Raw genomic sequence first — 20,199 nt, 5'->3', positions numbered from 1 at the left:
ATTGCTGCAAGTGGTGAAGCCCAGACTCAGCTTTTTGTTGGCCTTGGGTGGGTCTGCGGGAGGACAGAACACTTTAAGTGTTAGTTTGCTGTTGCATATTTCTTCATTCGGCCGCATTTGTGTCAGTGCTTCCTGGCCTGCCAGGTGCTATTATGTGACCTGGACCATATTTCACTTTGACCTGAATTTTTTTTTTTTTTGATGATTTTTATTTTTTCAATCATAGCTGGTGACCTGAAATTATAGTTACGTGGTTGTCTTTACCAGCTTGGGCTGCCATACCAAAATACCATAGGCTTGAGTGGCTTAACAAGAGAATTGATTTTGTTTTTGTCTTTTTGCTATTTCTTGGGCCGCTCCCTCGGCATATGGAGTTTCCCAGGCTAGGGGTTGAATCGGAGCTGTAGCCACCAGCCTACGCCAGAGCCACAGCAACGCGGGATCCGAGCCGCGTCTGCAACCTACACCACAGCTCACGGCAACGCCGGATCGTCAACCCACTGAGCAGGGGCAGGGACTGAACCCGCAACCTCATGGTTCCTAGTGGGATTCGTTAACCGCTGCGCCACGACGGGAACTCCTTAACAAGAGAATTGAATAGAGTCCTGGAGGCTGCTGGGAAGTCCAGGATCCAGGTACCAGGCAGTTCAGTGTCTGGTGAGGACACTCTTCCCAGTCCAATCCTGGAGGCCCAGCCTCATGACCTTTTCTGAACTTAATTGTCTCCCTGTGGCCCCACCTCCAAATACCATCACATTTGGGGTTAGGGCTTCAACATGGGGACTAGGGGGCACAGCTCCACCAGTGGTAGTGGGTGAGAGACAAATTATGTCATCTTTATATTCTTCCAAGGTGTCAGAAATCCTTGCCCTTAGTGATAGTTATTGTGTGTATACAGACCTAACTCTTCCATTTATAGCTGTATAATTTTTGATAGTGTATTAATTTTATTTATATCTTATTTAAAACAAATTAAAGTTAGAGTTCCCGTCATGGCGCAGTGGAAACAAATCTGACTAGGTACCATGAGGTTGCGGGTTCAGTCCCTGACCTCGATCAGTGGGTTAAGGATCCAGCATTGCTGTGAACTGTGGTGTAGGTCACAGACGTGGCTCAGATCTAGTGTTGCTATGGCTATGGCATAGGCCAACATCAACAGCTCCGATTGGATGCCTAGCCTGGGAACCTCCATATGCCGCAGGTGCGACCCTAAAAAGACAAAAGACAAAAATAAATTAATAAAATTTGTTTTATTATTTTTTATTTAAGTATAGTTCAGAGTTCCTGTTGTGGCTCAGAGCTAACGAGCCCGGCTAGTATCCACAAGGACATGGTTTAGTCCCTGGCCTCTATCAGAGGGTTAAGCATTCCGAGTTGCTGTGAGCTGTGGTGTAGCCACAGACATGGCTCGGATCCTGTGTTGCTGTGACTGTGGCATATGCCAGCAGCTATAGCTCCGATTGGGCCCCTAGCATGGTAACATTCATATGCTGCAGGTGCAGCCTGAAAAAAAAAAAAGAAAAAGAAAGTATAGTTGATTTACAGTGTTATGCTAGGGAGTTCGAGTCATGGCTCAGTGGTTAACAAATCCAACCAGGATTCATGAGGACGCAGGTTCAATCCCTGGGCTTGCTCAGTGCGTTAAGGATCCGGCCTTGCCAAGGATCTGGCCTTGCCGTGAGCTGTGGTGCAGACCGCAGATACTGCTCAGATCTTGCCTTGCTGTGGCTGTGGTTGGTGTAGGCCAGCAGTTGCAGCTCCAATTCGACTCCTAGCCTGGGAACCTTCATATGCGGCCCTAAAAAGACAAAAGAAAAAGAAAAAAACAATGTTATGCCAATATATGCTGTAGATAGTGTATTTTTTAATCTGCATTTTGTATACCTTGAATACAGTTAAATGTTACAAAGTACCTGTCATGTACTGTGATTTCTATCAGATTCCCTTGTGTACATTGATATTTCTATAGCAATTAATAAGATCGTTATCTGGGTTCATTGCAGCAAGCTTGTGGTTTTGAGTATACCTCTAAACTTCAGCGGATGTTTCAAGATATTGGTGTAAGCAAAGATTTGAACGAGCAGTTCAAAAAGCACCTGACGAATTCAGAACCACTGGACTGTGAGTATTATCCACGTGTTTACAAGCTTCCTTTGTAGGAGGTATTCTTAGAGGAGCCGGTGCTTTTTTGGAACAAGGTAGAGAGATGACAAAATACTAAGTAGGAATGGTGGGTACTTTATCAGAAATTGAAGGACAGACAAGCAGGAAGTTCTTCCCAAATGCACTGGCCACCTCATGACTCCTGTGTGATGATAGGAGATGAGATGACAGCCGTAGAAATGTGTGGCCTTTTCTGGAGAACCTTGTGCTGAGCATGGCCAGCTGGGAGTTGGAGGAGCTGAGCCCTGACCTCTTCTACTTGCTGACATGGCTGCCCAACCCCAGGCACTTGCCAGCTCCAAGCAGTTTTAAGTTTCAGTTAAAAGTTTTTAACCTTAGTTTGATTCCATTCTAGCAGTGTTTTTTTGGGGGGGGGTGTTTTGTGGGTTTTGTTTTGGTTTGGTTTTTTTTGCCTTTTTTTTTAGGGCCGCACCTGTGGCATATGGAGGTTCCCAGGCTAGACGTCAAATCAGAGCTGTAGCTGCTGGCTTACACCACAGCCACAGAAATTCTGGATTGGAGCTGCATCTTCGACCTACACCACAGGTCACGACAACGCTGGATCCTTAACCCACTGAGCGAGGCGAGGGATCAAACCTGCAGCCTCATGGATGCTAGTCAGATTCGTTTCCGCTGAGCCATGACGGGAACTCCATAGCAGTGTTTTTAATTATAAGAAACTGACAGGGCCATAGAGATAACAGCCAGACAAGAGCCCTCATGGCTTCAGATTGACGCTGCTGGCCAGGCAGGCTAGGAGGCCAGCTGGGCTCCTACTGCAGGAGGAGGGTGGCAGGGCATGATGACATCATCTTTTTAAATGAAGAATGGAGATTGTACTCTTCCCAAATTGAAAGAACTATTAACCTGTTACTGACAATTGTACCGTGGACTTGTCAGCCATCTGTGATGATGGCATTACTGTTACAATTTATAGATTATTGAAGATACATAAGGTCTGTGTGTCAGTTCACAGTACTCTGCTACAGAAAACATAATGAAGTTGGTTTACTTTGGGGGTTTTTGTTTTCCTTTTTAAGTTGGGGGCTCTAATGCCAGTCAGGCCTGGTGAACTCCGGTGTGCCTTGAGTGGACTGTAAACTAAAGCAGATGAAGCCAAGCAGGCTTATGATGTTGTAATTCTGAGTTAGAAGAGAAATGAAAAACTCACCCTTTGGAGGAGAGAATTTCTGGCTCTTCCCTTTACTGATTTTAATTGAATAAAACAATTTAATTTTAATGTGCTCAGTCCTTAGTTTTATATTGAATCCGGATTTTTCATTTAATGTGTTTCCTGATAATAAAAAGCAACCCATGTTTATCTGAAAGGGTGGCTTTTTTCAGTTTATAAGGCTAATTAATTATTTTTCCCCACGGCCCCAGTGGATTTCAGTATTCAAGTTCTCAGCTCCGGATCGTGGCCCTTTCAGCAATCCTGTACGTTTGCCTTGCCGTCAGAGGTAAGGATGGGTTTACCTTCTGTTCCCTTCATGTGGAGCAGAGTTGAAGGGGGCAGCCTCCAGCATTAATGCAGATGGTGCCTAAGAAGGCCTTCCTGCTGCCTAGCCATGTGGCCTCAAACGGGGCAGCGCCGGGCAGTCATGAGCTTGGGGCTGGGTAGGGGTCAGGGGTTGGCCACCTTTGTCTCAGCTCCATATGTGTTCATTCACATGCTTATTTACCCTCAGAAGTAGAACCTAATAGTTCTGTGATGAACATCATGACCATACCTATGTGTCTTGAAGTAGAAACTTTTTTTATGGTATCCTCAAATGATTAAATTTACATGCCCTTTTTTTTTTTTTTTTTTTGCATGAGAGTAGAGACTTGGTATTTGTATTTTACCTAAGCGTTTTGAGCTATAAACTTGGGCCAGTGGTTTTTTGTTTTTTTTTTGTTTGTTTGTTTGTTTTTTTGTCTTTTGTCTTTTGTCTTTTTTGTTGTTGTTGTTGCTATTTCTTGGGCCGCTCCCGCGGCATATGGAGGTTCCCAGGCTAGGGGTTGAATCGGGGCTGTAGCCACCGGCCTACGCCAGAGCCACAGCAACGCGGGATCCGAGCCGCGTCTGCAACCTACACCACAGCTCACGACAACGCCGGATCGTTAACCTACTGAGCAAGGGCAGGGACCGAACCCGCAACCTCATGGTTCCTAGTCGGATTCGTTAACCACTGCGCCACGACGGGAACTCCGGGCCAGTGGTTTTGTTTGTTTTTTTGGTCTTTTTAGGACCACACCCTAGCATTGGGAAGTTTCCAGGCTAGGGGTTGAATTGGAGCTGCAGCTGCCGACCTACACCTACACCTACGTCGCAGCTTGTGGCAATGCCAGATCCTTCATCCACTGAGTGAGGCCAGGGATCAAACCCTCATCCTCACGGATACTAGTCGGGTTCTTAACCCACTGAGCAACAGTGGGAATTCCATCCAGCCCACTGTTTTTTATTGAGGAATGTTGGCTGCCAAATATGGTGAGATACATATTCCACATAATGCCCCCCCTCCTTTTTGTCCAGTTGGAACGGAGTTATCAGCGATTCACAGCTTTTTATGCTAGCCGTCACAGTGGGAGAAAATTGACATGGTTGTATCAGCTGTCTAAAGGAGAGTTAGTAACAAACTGCTTCAAAAACAGATACACTTTGCAGGTAAGATCACCTTCTCCTTTTGGTTTTTATTTCTTAAGTGTAAATGAAGATAAGAGAAACCATAGAAATCAGAATCCAGTGGTTCACACAACAAGAACCTAGAGTTAAGATTCTGGCAAAATAATGCAGTGAGCTATAATAATGAGCTAAGTTCTAATTATTTGTGGCTAAGGGACAAGGTATTTGATGGCACTTAGCCTTTTTTCTCCTCCATGAAAGGGGGGTATCAGTGCCTCTGCTTTGCGTATGGTGTGAAAATTAAATGAAGTTATGTTTTTAAAAAGTGGCACAGCTCCTGCCTGACACAGGTTAGGTGTTCAGGTAGTAGCTTAAAAAGCCAGGGTTTCATTGTTTAAGTAGATGATAGCTCTTTTCCTTCCTTAGCAGGGCAGTTTCACATTGACAGCAACCCTCGGAGTTTGTAGCGGTGCTGAGTACTAGCTAAGAATAACTGTAACCCAGGTTTCTGTTTCATAGATGAGAAACTGAGCATCAGCTCATTTAAGTTATTTCCTTGGATCCTAGCTGATAGAGGTCAGAGCCGAAACTTCCATTAAGGTCTTTTCCCTTCAAGAGTCCATTTTGAAGAAGGGCTCTCCAGTGTGCTTATAAAAACAATTATAAATCCTTTGAACCGGTGGCATATGGAAATTCCCAGGCCAGGGATGGAACCCGAGCCACAGCTGTAGCAATGCAGGATTCTTTCACTCACTGCTTTTTAAGTATTAAGAAACTCGTGACTGCGTTCTGAAGGCTCAAGCTGCTCGTTAATTTAAACTTTCAGTAATGCTGTTCTTATAAAATAGTTAAATGTCTGATGTTCTGTTATGCCAGGTCCAGTGATCTTTATCACCTTGACTGTGGAGTATTATGTGCTTGACCCTTGAGCAACCTGGAGGTTAGGGGCACCGACCCTCTGTGCAGTTGAAAATCTGCATGTAACTTATAGTCAGTGCCCCTTAGCCACAGTTCCCCCACATCTTTGGATTCAACCAGCCTCGGGTCTATAGAACCATTGTATTTAGTACTGGAAAGAATCCACATATAAGTGGACCTGCACAGTTCAAACCCATGTTGAGCGTTGACTATATGACTGAAATTTTTTTTCTTCATTCCCTAGGTATACATAGAAGAACCCATGAGTTCATACTTTAGTACCTAAGATTTCAGTGCCCTTTTTTTTGATCAGCGGCAGACATTTAGCCAGAGGTGTGTTTGCTTTGTCAAGGCAGCCAAGGGTGGGCACAGCGTAATATGCCAGGAATGTGCTTTTTGCCTGCCCTTATGTTTTTATTTAAGGTACAAACAAACAGGGTACTTTTTTTGTGATTTTTCTGTGATCCTATAAGTAATATTTATATCAACTTTCTTGAGATAGTTTACATATGAAAGTCACCCATCCTAAGTATACAGTCTGAGTTATGGCAAGTGTATATACCTTCAGAGCCACCACCAGGCTATGGGACATTTCTTTGAGATTTGCTTTCATTTTGGTCACCACCATTAGAGAGATGGCGGCCCCTGCTCATCCCGGGAAAGAGCTCTCAGAACCCCCCACCTCACCCCCCACCTCTGTCATCTTTCCAGGGGGCATCTTGGAGTTTCTCAGAGACACTGATCCAGGCCGATAGGGTCACTGCTTCTTTCTCCTCTTGTTGGCCTAAGTTTTGCTGCAGGGTGCTGGAGAGAGCAAGGGAGAGGGGCTTCCCAGGGGAATGTGGGACGATGCCCGGGGCTCCCCCAGGAGAGGAGGACCCTCAGTAGGTGTCCGTTCTCCACACAGCTTAAGGAATTAAAACTAGTATGTGTTGCCTGGCACATGGTTTGCTGAAAGTACCTAGAGCAGTCATGATTTGCTTTAAAGCATTTCAAATTTTACATAGTAAAGTACTTCGGATTTTTTTTTTTTTCTGTCTTTTTGTCTTTTCTAGGGCCACACCTGCGGCATATGGAGGTTCCCAGGCTAGAGGTCTAATTGGAGCTGTAGCCACCGGCGTATGCCACAGCAACACAGGATCCAAGCTGCGTCTGCGACCTACACTACAGCTCAAAGCCAGATCCTTAACCCACTGAGCAAGGCCAGGGATCGAACCCACAACCTCATGGTTTCTATTCAGGTTTGTTAACCACTGAGTCACGCCGGGAACTCCATTACTTTGTGTATTTTTTAAAAAAAAAACAGGTATAATGTAGCAGGTTGCTCTGACCATAATGCACCAGAAACAGTTTTCCTTAGTATTTGTGCAAAAACAAATTTAAAGATAGACGTTCAGTGTTACTCTGTGTACTGGACGAGTATTTATGTTTATCTATATACATGAGTGTGTGTACACATAGGGTGTACAGTTGACCCTTGAACAATGTGAGCTTGAAACGCACAGGTCTACCTGCATGTGGACTTTCTTCAGTAGTAAATAGTACATGGCCTGGATCCACAGGTGGGTGAACCTGGGGATATGAAGCCTCAGCCGTGGAGGAACCGCATACACAGAGGGCTGACTATAAGATGTTGGATGTTCAACAGCTCAGAGGGTTGGCACCCCTAACCCACCCCCCCAGTCTCAACGTTGTTCAAGGGTCATAGAGACAAAACATCTTGGAGGAAAGTTCAAGATCACTTTAATGTTTGACAAGGTGGGAAATGACATCTTTGGGGAAATGTGTTAAGGTGGAGTTTTGACACTTTGTATCCCTTTTAAATATAATTCTTTTATTTTTTGTATCTCTTGGAAGAATTGGTTTCATAAGTAGGCTCTTCAGACTTAGGCTCTGTGGGAGTTTTCCATGCATTTAGATTTTGCCTTTTTCCTTTACATGGGGACCTCGAAGGCATCTACGTTCCAGATGGCCATCCTGCTCCAGTACAACACAGAAGACGCTTACGCTGTGCAGCAGCTGACCGACAGCACCCAGATCAAAATGGTACTCCTCCATCCGCCTCTGTTGTGGGATGGTGTCGGGAGAGGCCTTGGGGTCTTTGGTTTGAAATAATTATCCACCTTATGAATGTGAATATGCTCTTATTCTAGGGTTCAACACATGATTTTTAAAAGCTTAGTTTTTAAACTCATTGTAACGTATACCTACACACCTACACATGTCGTGCTTCTCACTCATTTAGCTTGTTCTTAACCCTCTTTCCAGCTGAGTTTAAATTTTCACTTAAATGTTTTTCTTCCTATTAATCACTTTTTGAGATCTATTTCACTAATACAGAATTTACCATTTTGAAGTGTATAGTGCAGCGTTTTTGTTTAACAAGGTTGTAGAACCACCACCACCGTCCACCAGAACCGTTCCCTCACCCTCAAAAGAAACCCAGTACCCATTAGCAATGGCTACCTTTCACCTGTTTCCCCCCAGCCCTGGCAACCATCAGTCTACTCTCTGTCTCTCGGGATTTGCCTACTCTTCACATTTCACATGAATGAAGTCACACATACGACATGTGGGTTTTGTGTCTGCCTTCTTTCACGTGACATCGCGTTTTCAAGGTTTATCTGTGTTGTCGCATGTATCTGCACTTAGCCTCTTGTGGCTGATGTGTTCCAGCATATGGATGGGCCACATTATGCCTGTCCGTTCATCCGTTGATGGACATTTGGGTTATTTCCACCTTTTGGTTATTATGAATGATATTGCTGTGAACATACATGCAAGTTTTTGTATGAACATATTAGTTCTCTTGGGTATAAGCCTGGGAATTGCCAAGTCATGGTAACTTATGTTTAGCTTTTCAAGGAACTGCCAAACTGTTCCACGATGTCTACACCAGTTCCTATTCTCACCAGCAGTGTATGAGGGTTCTACCTTCTCCACATCCTTGCCAGTCATTGTTACTATTTTTTTTAAATTATTATGCCCACCCTAAAGGCTTTGAAGTAGTGTTTCCCTGTGTTTATTTGCATTTCCCTAACAACTAATGATGTTTATGCTGTTTTTGAGTTATTTGTCTTTTTGTTGAATTGTAATAATTGTGTATACATTCTGTATAATAGACCCTTATCAGATACATGATTTAGAAGTATTTTCTCCTATCCTATGGGTCATGTTTTTATTTTCTTTATCACACACATGATTTTAATTTTAATGAAGTCCACCTATTATTCTTCTGTTGCTTGTGCTTTCAATATCATATTTAAGAAACCTTTGCCTGATCCAAGGTCAAAGATTCTTCTTTCCCTGTTTTTTCTTTTTATCGAAGCATGATTGACTTTTTATTGGGCATAATTGAAGTATAAATTAATATATTTCAGGTATACAACAGAGTGAGTGGATATTTTATACATATTTTTTCCCTGTTGATAGGTACTGGCAACCTTGTCAAAAAAATCACTTGGCCATAGATATATGGGTTTTTGTCTGGATTCTCAGTTCTTTTCCATTGATCTAAATGTCTCTTTACATAGTATAACACTTCTCTTGGTTACTGTTATTTTGTAGTAAGTTTGGAAATTGAGATGTCCAACATTGTTCTTTTTCAGTTGTGTTGGTTATTCTTGGTCCCTTGCATTTCCATATAAATTTCAGAATTACTTGTCCATTTCTAAACAAACAAACAAACAAACAAAAAAAACAGCTAGAGTTATGATGGGGATTGTACTGAATCTGTAGGTTGCTTTGAGGGGACTGTTGCCATCCTAACAGTATTAAGTTTTCCAATCCATGAACAGGGATGTCGTTCCATTTATTCAAATTGTCTTTAATTTCTTTTAACTGTGTATCATAGTTTTCAATTATGAAGCCTTTACACTTCTTTGGTTAAATTTATTAAACTTGATGCTATTGTTACTGGAATTACTCACTGCTGGTGTATAGAAATACAGTTGCATATCAATCTTGTATCCTGCAACCTTGCTAAATTCATTTATTCTGATACCTTTTTGAGGATTCTTTAAAGCCTTTTTTTTTTTTTTTTTTTTTTTTTTTTTTGGTCTTTTTGCCTTTTTGCCTTTTTCTTGAGCCGCTCCCGCGGCTTATGGAGGTTCCCAGGCTAGGGGTCGAATCGGAGCTGTCTCCACCGACCTCTGCCAGAGCCACAGCAACTCGGGATCCGAGCCACGTCTGCGACCCACACCACAGCTCACGGCAATGCCAGATCCTTAACCCACTGAGCAAGGCCAGGGATCGAACCTGCAACCTCATGGTTCCTAGTTGGATTTGTTAACCACTGCACCACAACGGGAACTCCTCTTTAAGGCCTTTTAAAGATGCAGTCATGTCATCTACAAATACAGATAGTTTTAATACTTACTCTTCCTATTTGGATGCCTTGTATTTAGTTTTCCCCTACTTGCTCTGGATAGGATTTCCAGTACAGTGTTGATTAGAAGTGGTAAGAATGGGCATCCTTATCTTGTTCCTGATCTTGGCCAAAGTTTGCAGTTTGTCATTGTGAGTTTTTCTTAGGTACTCTTTACCAGACTGAAGAAATTCCTTTTTCTTCCTAGGGTTTTGTTGTTTTGAGTGCTTTTTGTTGTGAAAGAGTATGAGATTTTGTTTAAATGCTTTTTCTGCTTTTTCAGATAACTGTGTGGTTTTTGTATATTAATATGGCATATATATGTTAATTTTGTTTTACTGTCAACCCACCTTTGCATTCTTGGGATAAATCCCACTTGGTGATGGTACATAATACTTTTATATGCTGCTGGGTTTGGTTTGCTGTGATTTTCTTGAGGGTTTTTGCACCTCTATTCCTAGGGGATTGGTCTGCTGTTTTTCTGTGATGCTTTTGTCTGGTTTTGGTGTCGGGGTAACACTGCCCTCATAGAATGTGAATTAGGAAAGTAATTTGTCTTTTAATCATGCTTTAAGTTTGTCCAAGATACATTTTCAAGTTCTAACAACAAAATGAACTTGCTCCTCTGCACCTAAGAGTCTTTTCTCATTTCTCATTATTAACCCGAAAGGGGAGACTTAAGTTTGGGTAGAGGCTTAGGCTGCCCCCACATTGTGGAAGGGGGCTGCTCCTTGGGACCTGCTTTTCCCAGCTGAATGGTTCCTCACCCCATGCTGTGCTTAGCCTCCAGCGGCCTCTGAGCTGGCGGGCAAGCAGCTCTCCTCTCCTCTCCACTCTCCTCCTTGAGGGCTGTTCGTGGCTCCATAAGATTTGGCTCATAAGCAGCCTCTGCATCCATGCCCCAGGCCCTGGGCAGTTACCACACCACAGGCCTCTCTGGTTCACCTGGACCAGGATGGGCTCCATCAGGCCAGGGCAGGTCTCTGTCCATCCCTGTGGGAGGGGCTGGGGTGTGAGCGACCTGGGAGCCACTTCGGTGCTGAAGGTCCCCTTGATCCCCCTGATTTCATGGGATCAGGAAGCCATGGAGCTAAAGGAGAAAGAGAAATGACTGGCTGGCCACTCTGGGCAAGGAAGTGGCCTAGAGGCCGAGGCTACACGATGTGCTTAGAGTTCACCTGAGAAGAATCAGCAGCAGGGTCGCTGGTACTGTCCCTGTCACGTTTGGGAACAGAAGGTGGAGCTCCCTGCTAATAACTTCTGCCATGATCAGTGTCTCAGGCATCTGAGAAGCTAGTAGCAGTAGTAAATTTCCTGTAAATTTAATAAAAGGAATCAGTTATGCATGATTTCTAATATTTACAATAGAATTGTCAGTTTTAATACTGGGTGATCAAGAGCAAAAAGGGCTTGATTTTGCTTTTTTAGGAGTAGGTTTTGGGGAACCTCGAAGACACCACCCCTCTTTTTCCTCTGGATCTATTCTTCTACTCGGGTGATTATTATTTTTCCATGGAAAAATAGACCATGGGATGGGCTGTGGTTTTTAATTGCAAAGAAAAATGCGTTTTCTCTTTTTCTTTTTAATTGCAGGACATTTTGGCACAAGTCCTACAGATTTTATTGAAGTCAAAGTTATTGGTATGTTGATGCACTTTTTACTTTACGCTAGAAAAAGCCTTTTCCTAAAATCATGTAGTAACAGTTGTTTCCTCATAGGTCTTGGAAGATGAAAATGCAAATGTTGATGAGGTGGAATTGAAGCCAGATACCTTAATAAAATTATATCTTGGTTATAAAAAGTAAGGACAATCTAATAAGAGGATGGTGCTGGGCCTTAGACTTCTCCCCCGACACCCTAGTGCCCTTACCCGTATCATGGGGTGGAGGGGTGGGGGGGGTGAGCACTGCCCCGATGGCCACTCGGCAGGCCTCAGATGGATGGGCCTTCGATTCTGTTTGACCATCCAAGCTGGTTTCCCAGCTGACTCTGTTTCCATTTTTGGATTTTTCCTCAGTTGGTAAAAAGTCTCCTTAAATGGCTCGCCTAGGAAGTTTGGACCTCTGCGTTTTGATTTTATTTCACTTGACAAAAATCTGCATAAGTAGGTTAAGGAATTGAAGTTCCTGTGATTACAGGCATCCTGCCCAAACTAGGGACGATTCACAGAGATGACCTGGAAACTGCGGTGGGGAGGCGGGAGGCAACCTGTCTTTTAAAACAACAGTGATTGGTTTCCTCAATTTTCTTGACAGTAAGAAATTAAGGGTTAACATCAATGTGCCAATGAAAACAGAACAGAAGCAGGAACAAGAAACCACACACAAAAACATTGAGGAAGATCGGAAACTACTGATCCAGGTGACATTGGGCGCCTGTCCCCCCGAGGGAGGTGGCTGCCCACAGCTGGGTGGTACTTCCTGTGCACTATTACTTGGGAGCGGTAGCCAGCATGGTGGATGGTTCTGAGTGGAGTAGATGAAATAATTGATGAAATAGATGGAAGCGAATAGATGTGGTAAGTTCAAATGGGAGAGATGGAGAGTGGTTTAAGGGGGGGGTTAGGGAGCTTCTGTGGCTTTGAAGACGGGGTTTTCTCTCATTTAAAAAATGTTTTTGAGGGAGTTCCCATTGTGGCTCAGCGGGTTACAAACCCAGCTAGTACCCTTGAGGACGTGAGTTCAATTCCTGGCCTCGCTCATTGGGTTAAGGATCCAGCATTGCTTTGAGTTGTGGGGTAGGCCAGCAGCTACAGCTCCTATTGGATCCCTAGCCTGGGAACTTTCATATGTCACCGGTGTAGCCCTTAAAAAAAAAAGTTTTCTAGCTGGGTTAAATTACTTAAATTGCTTGTAAGACCCAAACATTTTGATGTCTGTGGTATTAGCATTAAAACACAGGTAGATGGAATTGGCGCCCTGCCCCTCTGACCTTTGATGCATTGTCACCTATTAGGAAGTCATAAGGCTGTGCGTAGAGATGGAATCCTGGCTGCCTTGTTACTAGTTGTCCTTAGTGTTTACGGATGTGTTCCTGTAACTCTTAAACATTTGTTTTTCCTTACTTGGTTATATAGGCGGCTATTGTGAGAATTATGAAAATGAGGAAGGTTCTAAAACACCAGCAGTTACTCGGAGAAGTCCTAACCCAGCTGTCCTCAAGATTCAAGCCTCGGGTCCCAGTAATTAAGGTACAGGAATTATATAACGAAAGTATTCAGTTTATTATTTTAGAAGATGGAAGAGGTAACCAAAAGTTGGTTGATTGCTTTTTCATGAAGAAGGCACTTACTTGGCTTATTCACTATAATAGGTTTCTACAAAATAAAATAGGCTGAAATCTTAAACTTTTTATTGAAACATACATAGAGAAGTGCAGAATCATAAGCATTCAGCTTGCTGATCTTCTCAAAGTAAACCATCGTCCGGCTGCTGCAGGTGGAAAGTTAGACCTGCTCTGTGGCCCTGGAGCCTCCTGCTCCCTCCCAGCCAGTGGCCATGCCCCCTGTGTCACCTCTGTCCCACGCCTGACACCATAAGGCAATTCACCCTCCTTGTGCCCTATGTGAGCCACCTGGAGAGCCCCGCTCTCCTGTGTCTGCTGAGAATGGGCGCCAGGTAGGGGAGACCGTCCCCAAGGCACACAGGTCCTGGCCGTCTGGTTTTCCCCTGGCGGGGCCTTAACCCTAGACTGCTGACCCCCACTCATTCCTGCGGGGGTTGTTTAAACAAATTCCACAGCTCTTTCCCTTCTGGTTCCAGAGGGAAGCAGTCACAGGCCACCTGGCTGTGGCCTGTCCTGTCAGTGACCCTCAGAGGACAGCTCGGGGACACCGCGCAGGAGAGGCCCTGTCCCCTACTAGCCCTCAGTGGGGAGGAAAACCCATGGGGGCGGGGGGAGGCTGTCCCAGTTCTGACAATAAATGTGTTTTTCTTCCCCTTTCACCACCTCTTTTTTAAAACTAACGCGCAGAAATGCATTGACATTCTGATCGAGAAAGAATATTTGGAGCGAGTTGATGGTGAAAAGGACACCTATAGTTACCTGGCTTAACCCTTCCAGAAGGGTCTGCGCGTGGCAGCATCGCTCCGAGGGAAGGATGGAGCCGCGTTCCCAGCTGCCCGCCCGCGCATTCGGACCTCCCTCCTCAGCCCACGGGCGGGCTCGGGGCATCAGAACTGCTCAGGATCGATCCACTTCGAGTCTGTACATAGGGACACCAACGCCATTTAACCTAATTTAAGAACCGAGGGGACGGGCCCTTCGGCGCTGAGGGCTGCATGCTATGCATCTAAATCAGTACATCAGCCACGGGGTCACGGCCGCAGGCTCCGGCGACCCCAGGACGTCGGCAGCACTTGGAGAGCAAGTCTAAACGGCCCCGCGTGTAATCTGCTATGAAAAACCATTTGTATAGTGTGTTTCATTTTTTAATGTGTGAAAATAAAGAAAATTAAAGGATTTCTGTACAAGTCGCATTTGGTTTTGTTTTAAGTTTACTAATTTCTATATGTAAATAAAATATATAATGATTGTGCAGACGGGCATCCCCAGTGTCTTCCTGTGGTCAAGAGGGCTGTAGCCTTGAGGTTGGCATTTTAAGCTCTTAAAATTCTAAGCCCCTTGTAACTTCTGTTTCTCAAGCATTTGTGCTCATTACTGTAACATTCTCCTGCGACCTGAATGCAAGTCTTGGCTTCTCTTGACACCTGTCAGGCTGAGCAGGGCCATCTGACCCCTCATCTGCTTCTCACAGTCAGGGACCAGAGTGAGACGCCCATCACGAATGTGGCTGAGCAACAGTTGACAGCAAAGGTGACAGCTTTTACTGATTAAACTCCCCATGTGAGAGGGAGGTGCTAGAATTGCCCACAACTATAGGATGAGCACCTGGAGTTTTGCTGTTTGGGCACTGCTGGTCCCTGGGTGGGCTCGGCCCTCTGAGGCCTTGCTGGCCCCACAAACTGCAGGTGGCCTCTGTGATGTGAAGACCATGCTTATCTCACTGGCTCAGTCCACACCTGCACTGAGATGAGGTCACAAAAACAAGGCAAGGCATAGGCCAAGGAGAAAGTATACATCTTACAGCTTCTTGAACCAACCTGGTACTTAAGTTGATTTTTGAAAAGGTTGCATTTATGTAATCGTTTCCACAGTTTTTTTTTTTTTTAAAGGTTTTTTTGCTTTTTAGGGCCTCACTTGTGGCATATGAACGTTCTCAGGCTAGGGGTCTAACTGGAGCTGTAGTTTAGGGCCAACACCACAGCCACAGCAACGTGGGACCCAAGCTGTCTCTGTGACATACCACTCTTCACAGCAATGCTGGATCCTTAACCCACTGATCAAGGCCAGGGATCAAACCAGCGTCCTCATGGATACTAGCCAGGTTAGTTACTGCTGTGCCACAGCTGAAACTTCCTAGTATTCTTTTTCAAACAATCTTATAAAATGTGTGAATGAAGTAAAAAGCAATGCCATCACCTGAGGGCCTCATCCACCCTCCCCCCAGACTCTGAGGTGCCCTTGGCCTCTAAAGACAACTCAGAAACTGCCTGTTTGGGAGTTAGGACCACAGCTCTTCCTCACATTTCATTCGCCTCTGGGACAAAGGCACTGTAAACTATCACCATGGAGCCCCTTGAACTCATGTTTGAGTCCCATCAAGAGTGGGAAATTTTTAATGGTACTTAACTGATATTTACTTATTCCTCCAGAATGAAGAGTGCCCTTGGTAGGATCTAGGACATTCGGGAGCAAATGTGGACCAGAGGCGGGTGATCAGCTCACACCCTGGGATTCGGTTCCTTGGACCTGCGCCCCTCACACTAGGTAAATGTCCTGTTTCATGGGTGTGGAGTAGAAGTTAACTTTGTGCTTTTACTCACCAAACCTTAGCCTAGCCTAACCAGGCCTCCAAACACAAGCCACAAGAATTGAGTTCCCTTGCATCCCAGTTAACTGCATTTGCCAGGGTAACTTAAATGGTGATCTCCGAAGCTGTTTGGAGATGAGTGCTCAGGTCTGAAAGGCGCCTAGTGCCCAGTCCCTAGGAAAGCCCACGCCTTGGGGGAAGGATGGAATAACCCCATGGAGTTAGTTGGCCATCAGGCGCTTACCACTGTGGCCCGAGGGAACTGGTTTTCACCCAGAGGAGAGCAGACAAGGCAGAACCTCTCACTGCCAGGAGGATCACGGGCTCCTGGGGCTGGGCTCTGCTCACACCTCACACCAGTGTGAGCCAGCAAACTGCCACGGGTCACTGGTCAGCATCTTTGAGAACAGCAGTCAGAAACACAAAATGCAGACCTACATAACCGGTAAGGGGAGAACAGTAGATTCAGGACCCAGAAGAACCTGAACCTGAAACATGTTGACTGAGCATTTTAAGATGCCCCACCCATAGGTTCTCTAACTTTCCTCTGAAAGATTTTACTACACCCAGATGAAAAACCAAACATGCTGTCCTGTTTGAACTGAATATCCTTCTAATGAAGACTTTAAGGAAGCAAAAATGATTTGATTTTACAGCTCCAGTGGCAGAACAACTTGGTTGTAACGGGTAAGCATGGCATATTTTTTTTCTATTTACTATTTTTAAACCACTTCACGGAGGCGAGGTTCACATACAGAAAGCTGTGTTTAATGTATTGGGCCATTTCTAATACCAGGTACTAGATGTCCCCTCACTCGAGTTGTTTATAAAAGGGCTGGAGAAATAAGTATTTATGCTTACTCCAGGAGGAGCCCAGAGCTCATACAACTTCCAAAAGGATACTTAGATTCTTACGTTCTTTCGGAGTTCCCTTTGTGGTACAGGAGAAATAAATCTGACTAGTGTCCATGAGATGCAGGTTCAATCCCTGGCCTCAGTCAGTGGGTTAAGGATCCAGAGTTGACATGAGATGTGATATAGGTTGCAGACATGGCTCAGATGGCATTGCTGTGGCTGTGGTGTAGGCCAGCAGCTACAGCTCTAATTCAACCCCTAGCCTGGGAAGCTCTCCATATGCCTCAGGTGCAGCCCTAAAAAGCACCCCCCCAAAAAAAGAGTTGATGTTAGCTGACTTTTTGTGAGGGTGGGGGCAGCTGGACACCATGGACAGAGATGGAAATCAGGCCTCTTGGATATGGTGAAGGCTGGAGGTTGAATGTTTCAGACAATATGGAAAAATTTAATAAATTACAAAAAAAAATTGGGAGAGTTTGACAAGCAGAACGATGTTATGTCACAGTGCCCTGCAGCCATGAGGCTGAGGGCAGGGTGCTGGACACCTGGGCTATATGGTCAACCCAAATAGCACTGTTTCCTCAGTCTTTTGAGGGTTCTCTTAATCCTTCTTCAAGATAGAAAACTAGTTTGACCAGGGGTTTCCTGCTGTGGTGCAGTAAGCTAACAATCTGGCTGCAGTGGCTCCGGCAGCTGTGGAGGCACAGGTTCCTTGGCCAGCACTGTGGGTTAAAGGATCAATGTTGCTGCAGCTTCGGTTCAGATTCAAGTTCCTGGCCTGAGAACTCTTATATGCCACAGGTGCAGCCATAAACAACCAACAAAAAACCTAGTCTCTTTAGGAGTTCTCTGTTGGCTTAGCAGGTTACAGATCTACCATTGTCACTGCTACAGCACAGGTTCGATCCCTGGCCTTTGAACTTCTGTATTCCATGGGCACAAAAGAAAAACTGGTTACACTCACCAATTTCTGAAGGATGGGATCCAGACTAATGGAATTTAGAGCTAGGTTCTCAGAAATCACCTTGTCCAACTGTCATTTTATACAGAAAACAAGGCTTAGAAGATACTCAGCCAGGGACACACTCCCTGGTCTCAGATGTGAGCAGTGAGTCACTTAGGGGCATCTTTTCCATATTCAACTGTAACATGTACATGGTAATATATTCACAAGTCTAATAAGCTGTAAGTATATATGCTATAATTGGTATTAACTTGCCTCACAGACAACGTTAAATCGAGTCACAGGATTACTACTAAATGCTTTTTTATTAGACTCAGCCTTTTTCTAAGATCCACTGGTGAAGCTTGTGTGACAGACGAGACAACAAGAAGTTCAAGTATTGTTTATTCCAAGTTGAAAAATGTACCACACTGCATTATTGCAAAAATTCACTGGTACAAAACACTTTTGCAGCTGGTGAGAAGGCAATAAAAAGTTGATTTTTAAACTCATGACTATAAATTATTATTACAGTACTTTGCAAATTGAGAGTTTCAAACTGCATTTTCTTTTCCTAAATTGCCCACAGTACTCGAGGTTCCTGAAGCTAAGGCAGCTGTTCCAGAGAGGAGGGGAAGAGGTAGCGGACGTCAAGGGATCTCCATTTCTCTTTCGATGCCCACGTACTTCAGCGCATCAGCCTGGCTGTATCTGAAACAGCACAAAAAGGGGTGAGCACCCTCAGCCAGGGTTTAGATCCACCATAGCCGAGCTTGCTGAGCTGCCACAAAGAAAAGCACATCCCAGTACCGAGCTGTGTGCAGAAAGGCACCTTCAAAGAAGGCGATGCATACAGCTCTGTGGTGGGACTATTTTCAGTTGCAAAGTGGCTGAGCTCTGGACGGGACCAAACTGATAGTACAACCCTTCCCCCCAAGCTCTCTCCCCAGCCACCCTTTGTGCCTCCACTGCACTATAGGTCACCCAAAGGAAAGTCCACCAGCTGCTTCTGCTCAGAGCAAAGTGGCTTAGGTGACCTCCTGCTAAAGCCTTGGTTTCGTCTCGCCTTCAACTATGCTGCAATTTGCCACTGCAACTGGCTAGAGGGGTCCTAGGTTAAGACAAGTCAGCACTTGAAAAAACTAGCTTCTGGATGGATGTACCTTCAGCCATGGGCTTTTTTCCTCTGACCACATTTAAGAGCTTGTCAGTTTCTCCCCCAGAGCTGATGGTATAAGCTGCCAGCTGGATGCGCAGTGGTAGTACCACCACCACCTCCAGGGCCCCTGTGTTGGACACCTGGACAACTGGTGCAGCTCTTCCCATAGAAGGGACCCAAACGGTAAAAACAGAGCTTTCTGCATTCCTTTTATTACACTTTAAAAATAAGCATTACTTGTATAATGGAAACTGCATTACCAAGATGGCATAATCTAATAGTGACCAGGTGTCCGGTGACAGAAGAGCCAGCCAGGAGCTGGCCTTTGTCCACAGCTCCAAATCCAGGGAGAAAACGCCCTTGGTGACTGAAGAAATGTACCAACCTGTAATCAAAAAACAGCTCCTCGCCAGTCTGGATGGCTCTCTTGGCAAAAATCCCTATCCTGTGATCGCCATTAACCATCATCACTAGAAAGAGACAGCTGTGTCAGTGAGGGGAGCAGGAATGTCTGCCTTCAACTACCCGAGTCACCATCAACCCTCAGAAATTCCCCCCAGAGCACCTACCTTTTGCATAGCAGTTTGGATTTACTGAGTGATTTGCAAAACGAATTTTGTTACCCTTGCGGGTTGCATCCACCACAAAATCTACAGAGAAAATATAAGCACAATTCAATAAATTATTTCAGTTACAGATCAATAAACACAAGGTAACTGTGATTCTGGAAATAAAACTTTTTATTTAATAAACCCTAGTTCAGGGTTTGCTTTCAAAAGCAAATAAATCAACCAACTTGATTGAGTATGAAGGGACATTTGAAAGTGCTATTCTCAGAATACATATTGCTGAGCAAAACATACCATATTTAAAATTATATTAATTTTGGAGTTCCCGCTGTGGCTCAGTGGGTTACAAACCCAAGGTATCCAGTTAAGTTAAGGAGCCAGCATTGCTGTGAGCTGTGGTGCAGGCCAACTGCCTTGGCTCCAATTCGACCCCTAGCATGGAACTTCCATATGCTGCAGGTGCAGCCCTAAAAAGACAAAAAAAATTACATTAATTTTGCTTATTATACTATTTGTGGCATTTATTCATGAAGGAGCATATAGCACCTTGTCCCAAGGTGTCAGGCACCTCAGCACCCTCCTCAGACGCCCACCAGCCACTGACGATCCACTATGTTTTTCACCTACAATCACCATCTGCAAACACAGCTCCCTATCCTTGCAGTCCTGAGAACACCCGGGGAGTGGCAGAGACTCTTCAGAAGTCGGTGCTCCATGCCCTCCCCAGGTCGGAGGCTCTACCTGGAGG

At 44.7% G+C, this 20,199-nt stretch overlaps 2 protein-coding genes across 19 annotated transcripts in view; one reads left to right on the top strand and one right to left on the bottom strand.

Moving 5' to 3' along the window:
* CUL1 (cullin 1) overlaps positions 1–14,531 on the top strand; it is a 104,592-nt gene extending 90,061 nt beyond the window's left edge. For all 7 annotated transcript variants that reach the window (XM_021063586.1, XM_021063584.1, XM_021063587.1 and 4 more), the window contains 9 exons: positions 2,004–2,121; positions 3,547–3,623; positions 4,679–4,810; positions 7,640–7,732; positions 11,646–11,693; positions 11,772–11,854; positions 12,309–12,414; positions 13,130–13,243; positions 14,026–14,531. In XM_021063586.1, coding sequence (XP_020919245.1) covers positions 2,004–2,121; positions 3,547–3,623; positions 4,679–4,810; positions 7,640–7,732; positions 11,646–11,693; positions 11,772–11,854; positions 12,309–12,414; positions 13,130–13,243; positions 14,026–14,106 — 852 coding nt within the window. In that variant the 3' untranslated portion in view covers positions 14,107–14,531. The remainder of the gene's footprint in view (positions 1–2,003; positions 2,122–3,546; positions 3,624–4,678; positions 4,811–7,639; positions 7,733–11,645; positions 11,694–11,771; positions 11,855–12,308; positions 12,415–13,129; positions 13,244–14,025) is intronic.
* Positions 18,111–20,199, bottom strand: part of EZH2 (enhancer of zeste 2 polycomb repressive complex 2 subunit) — a 65,968-nt gene continuing 63,879 nt past the window's right edge. For 11 of the 12 annotated variants that reach the window (XM_021102119.1, XM_005667760.3, XM_005667763.3 and 8 more), the window contains 3 exons: positions 19,452–19,532; positions 19,268–19,352; positions 18,111–18,434 (listed from right to left, as the gene is read on the bottom strand). In XM_021102119.1, the coding sequence (XP_020957778.1) occupies positions 18,374–18,434; positions 19,268–19,352; positions 19,452–19,532 (227 nt within the window). In that variant the 3' untranslated portion in view covers positions 18,111–18,373. 12 annotated transcript variants of the gene reach the window in all.

This window comes from Sus scrofa, chromosome 9 (genome assembly GCF_000003025.6).
Source record: "Sus scrofa isolate TJ Tabasco breed Duroc chromosome 9, Sscrofa11.1, whole genome shotgun sequence".
Taxonomy (NCBI): Eukaryota; Metazoa; Chordata; class Mammalia; order Artiodactyla; family Suidae; genus Sus; species Sus scrofa.
This window is presented reverse-complemented; position numbering and strand designations above follow the sequence as displayed.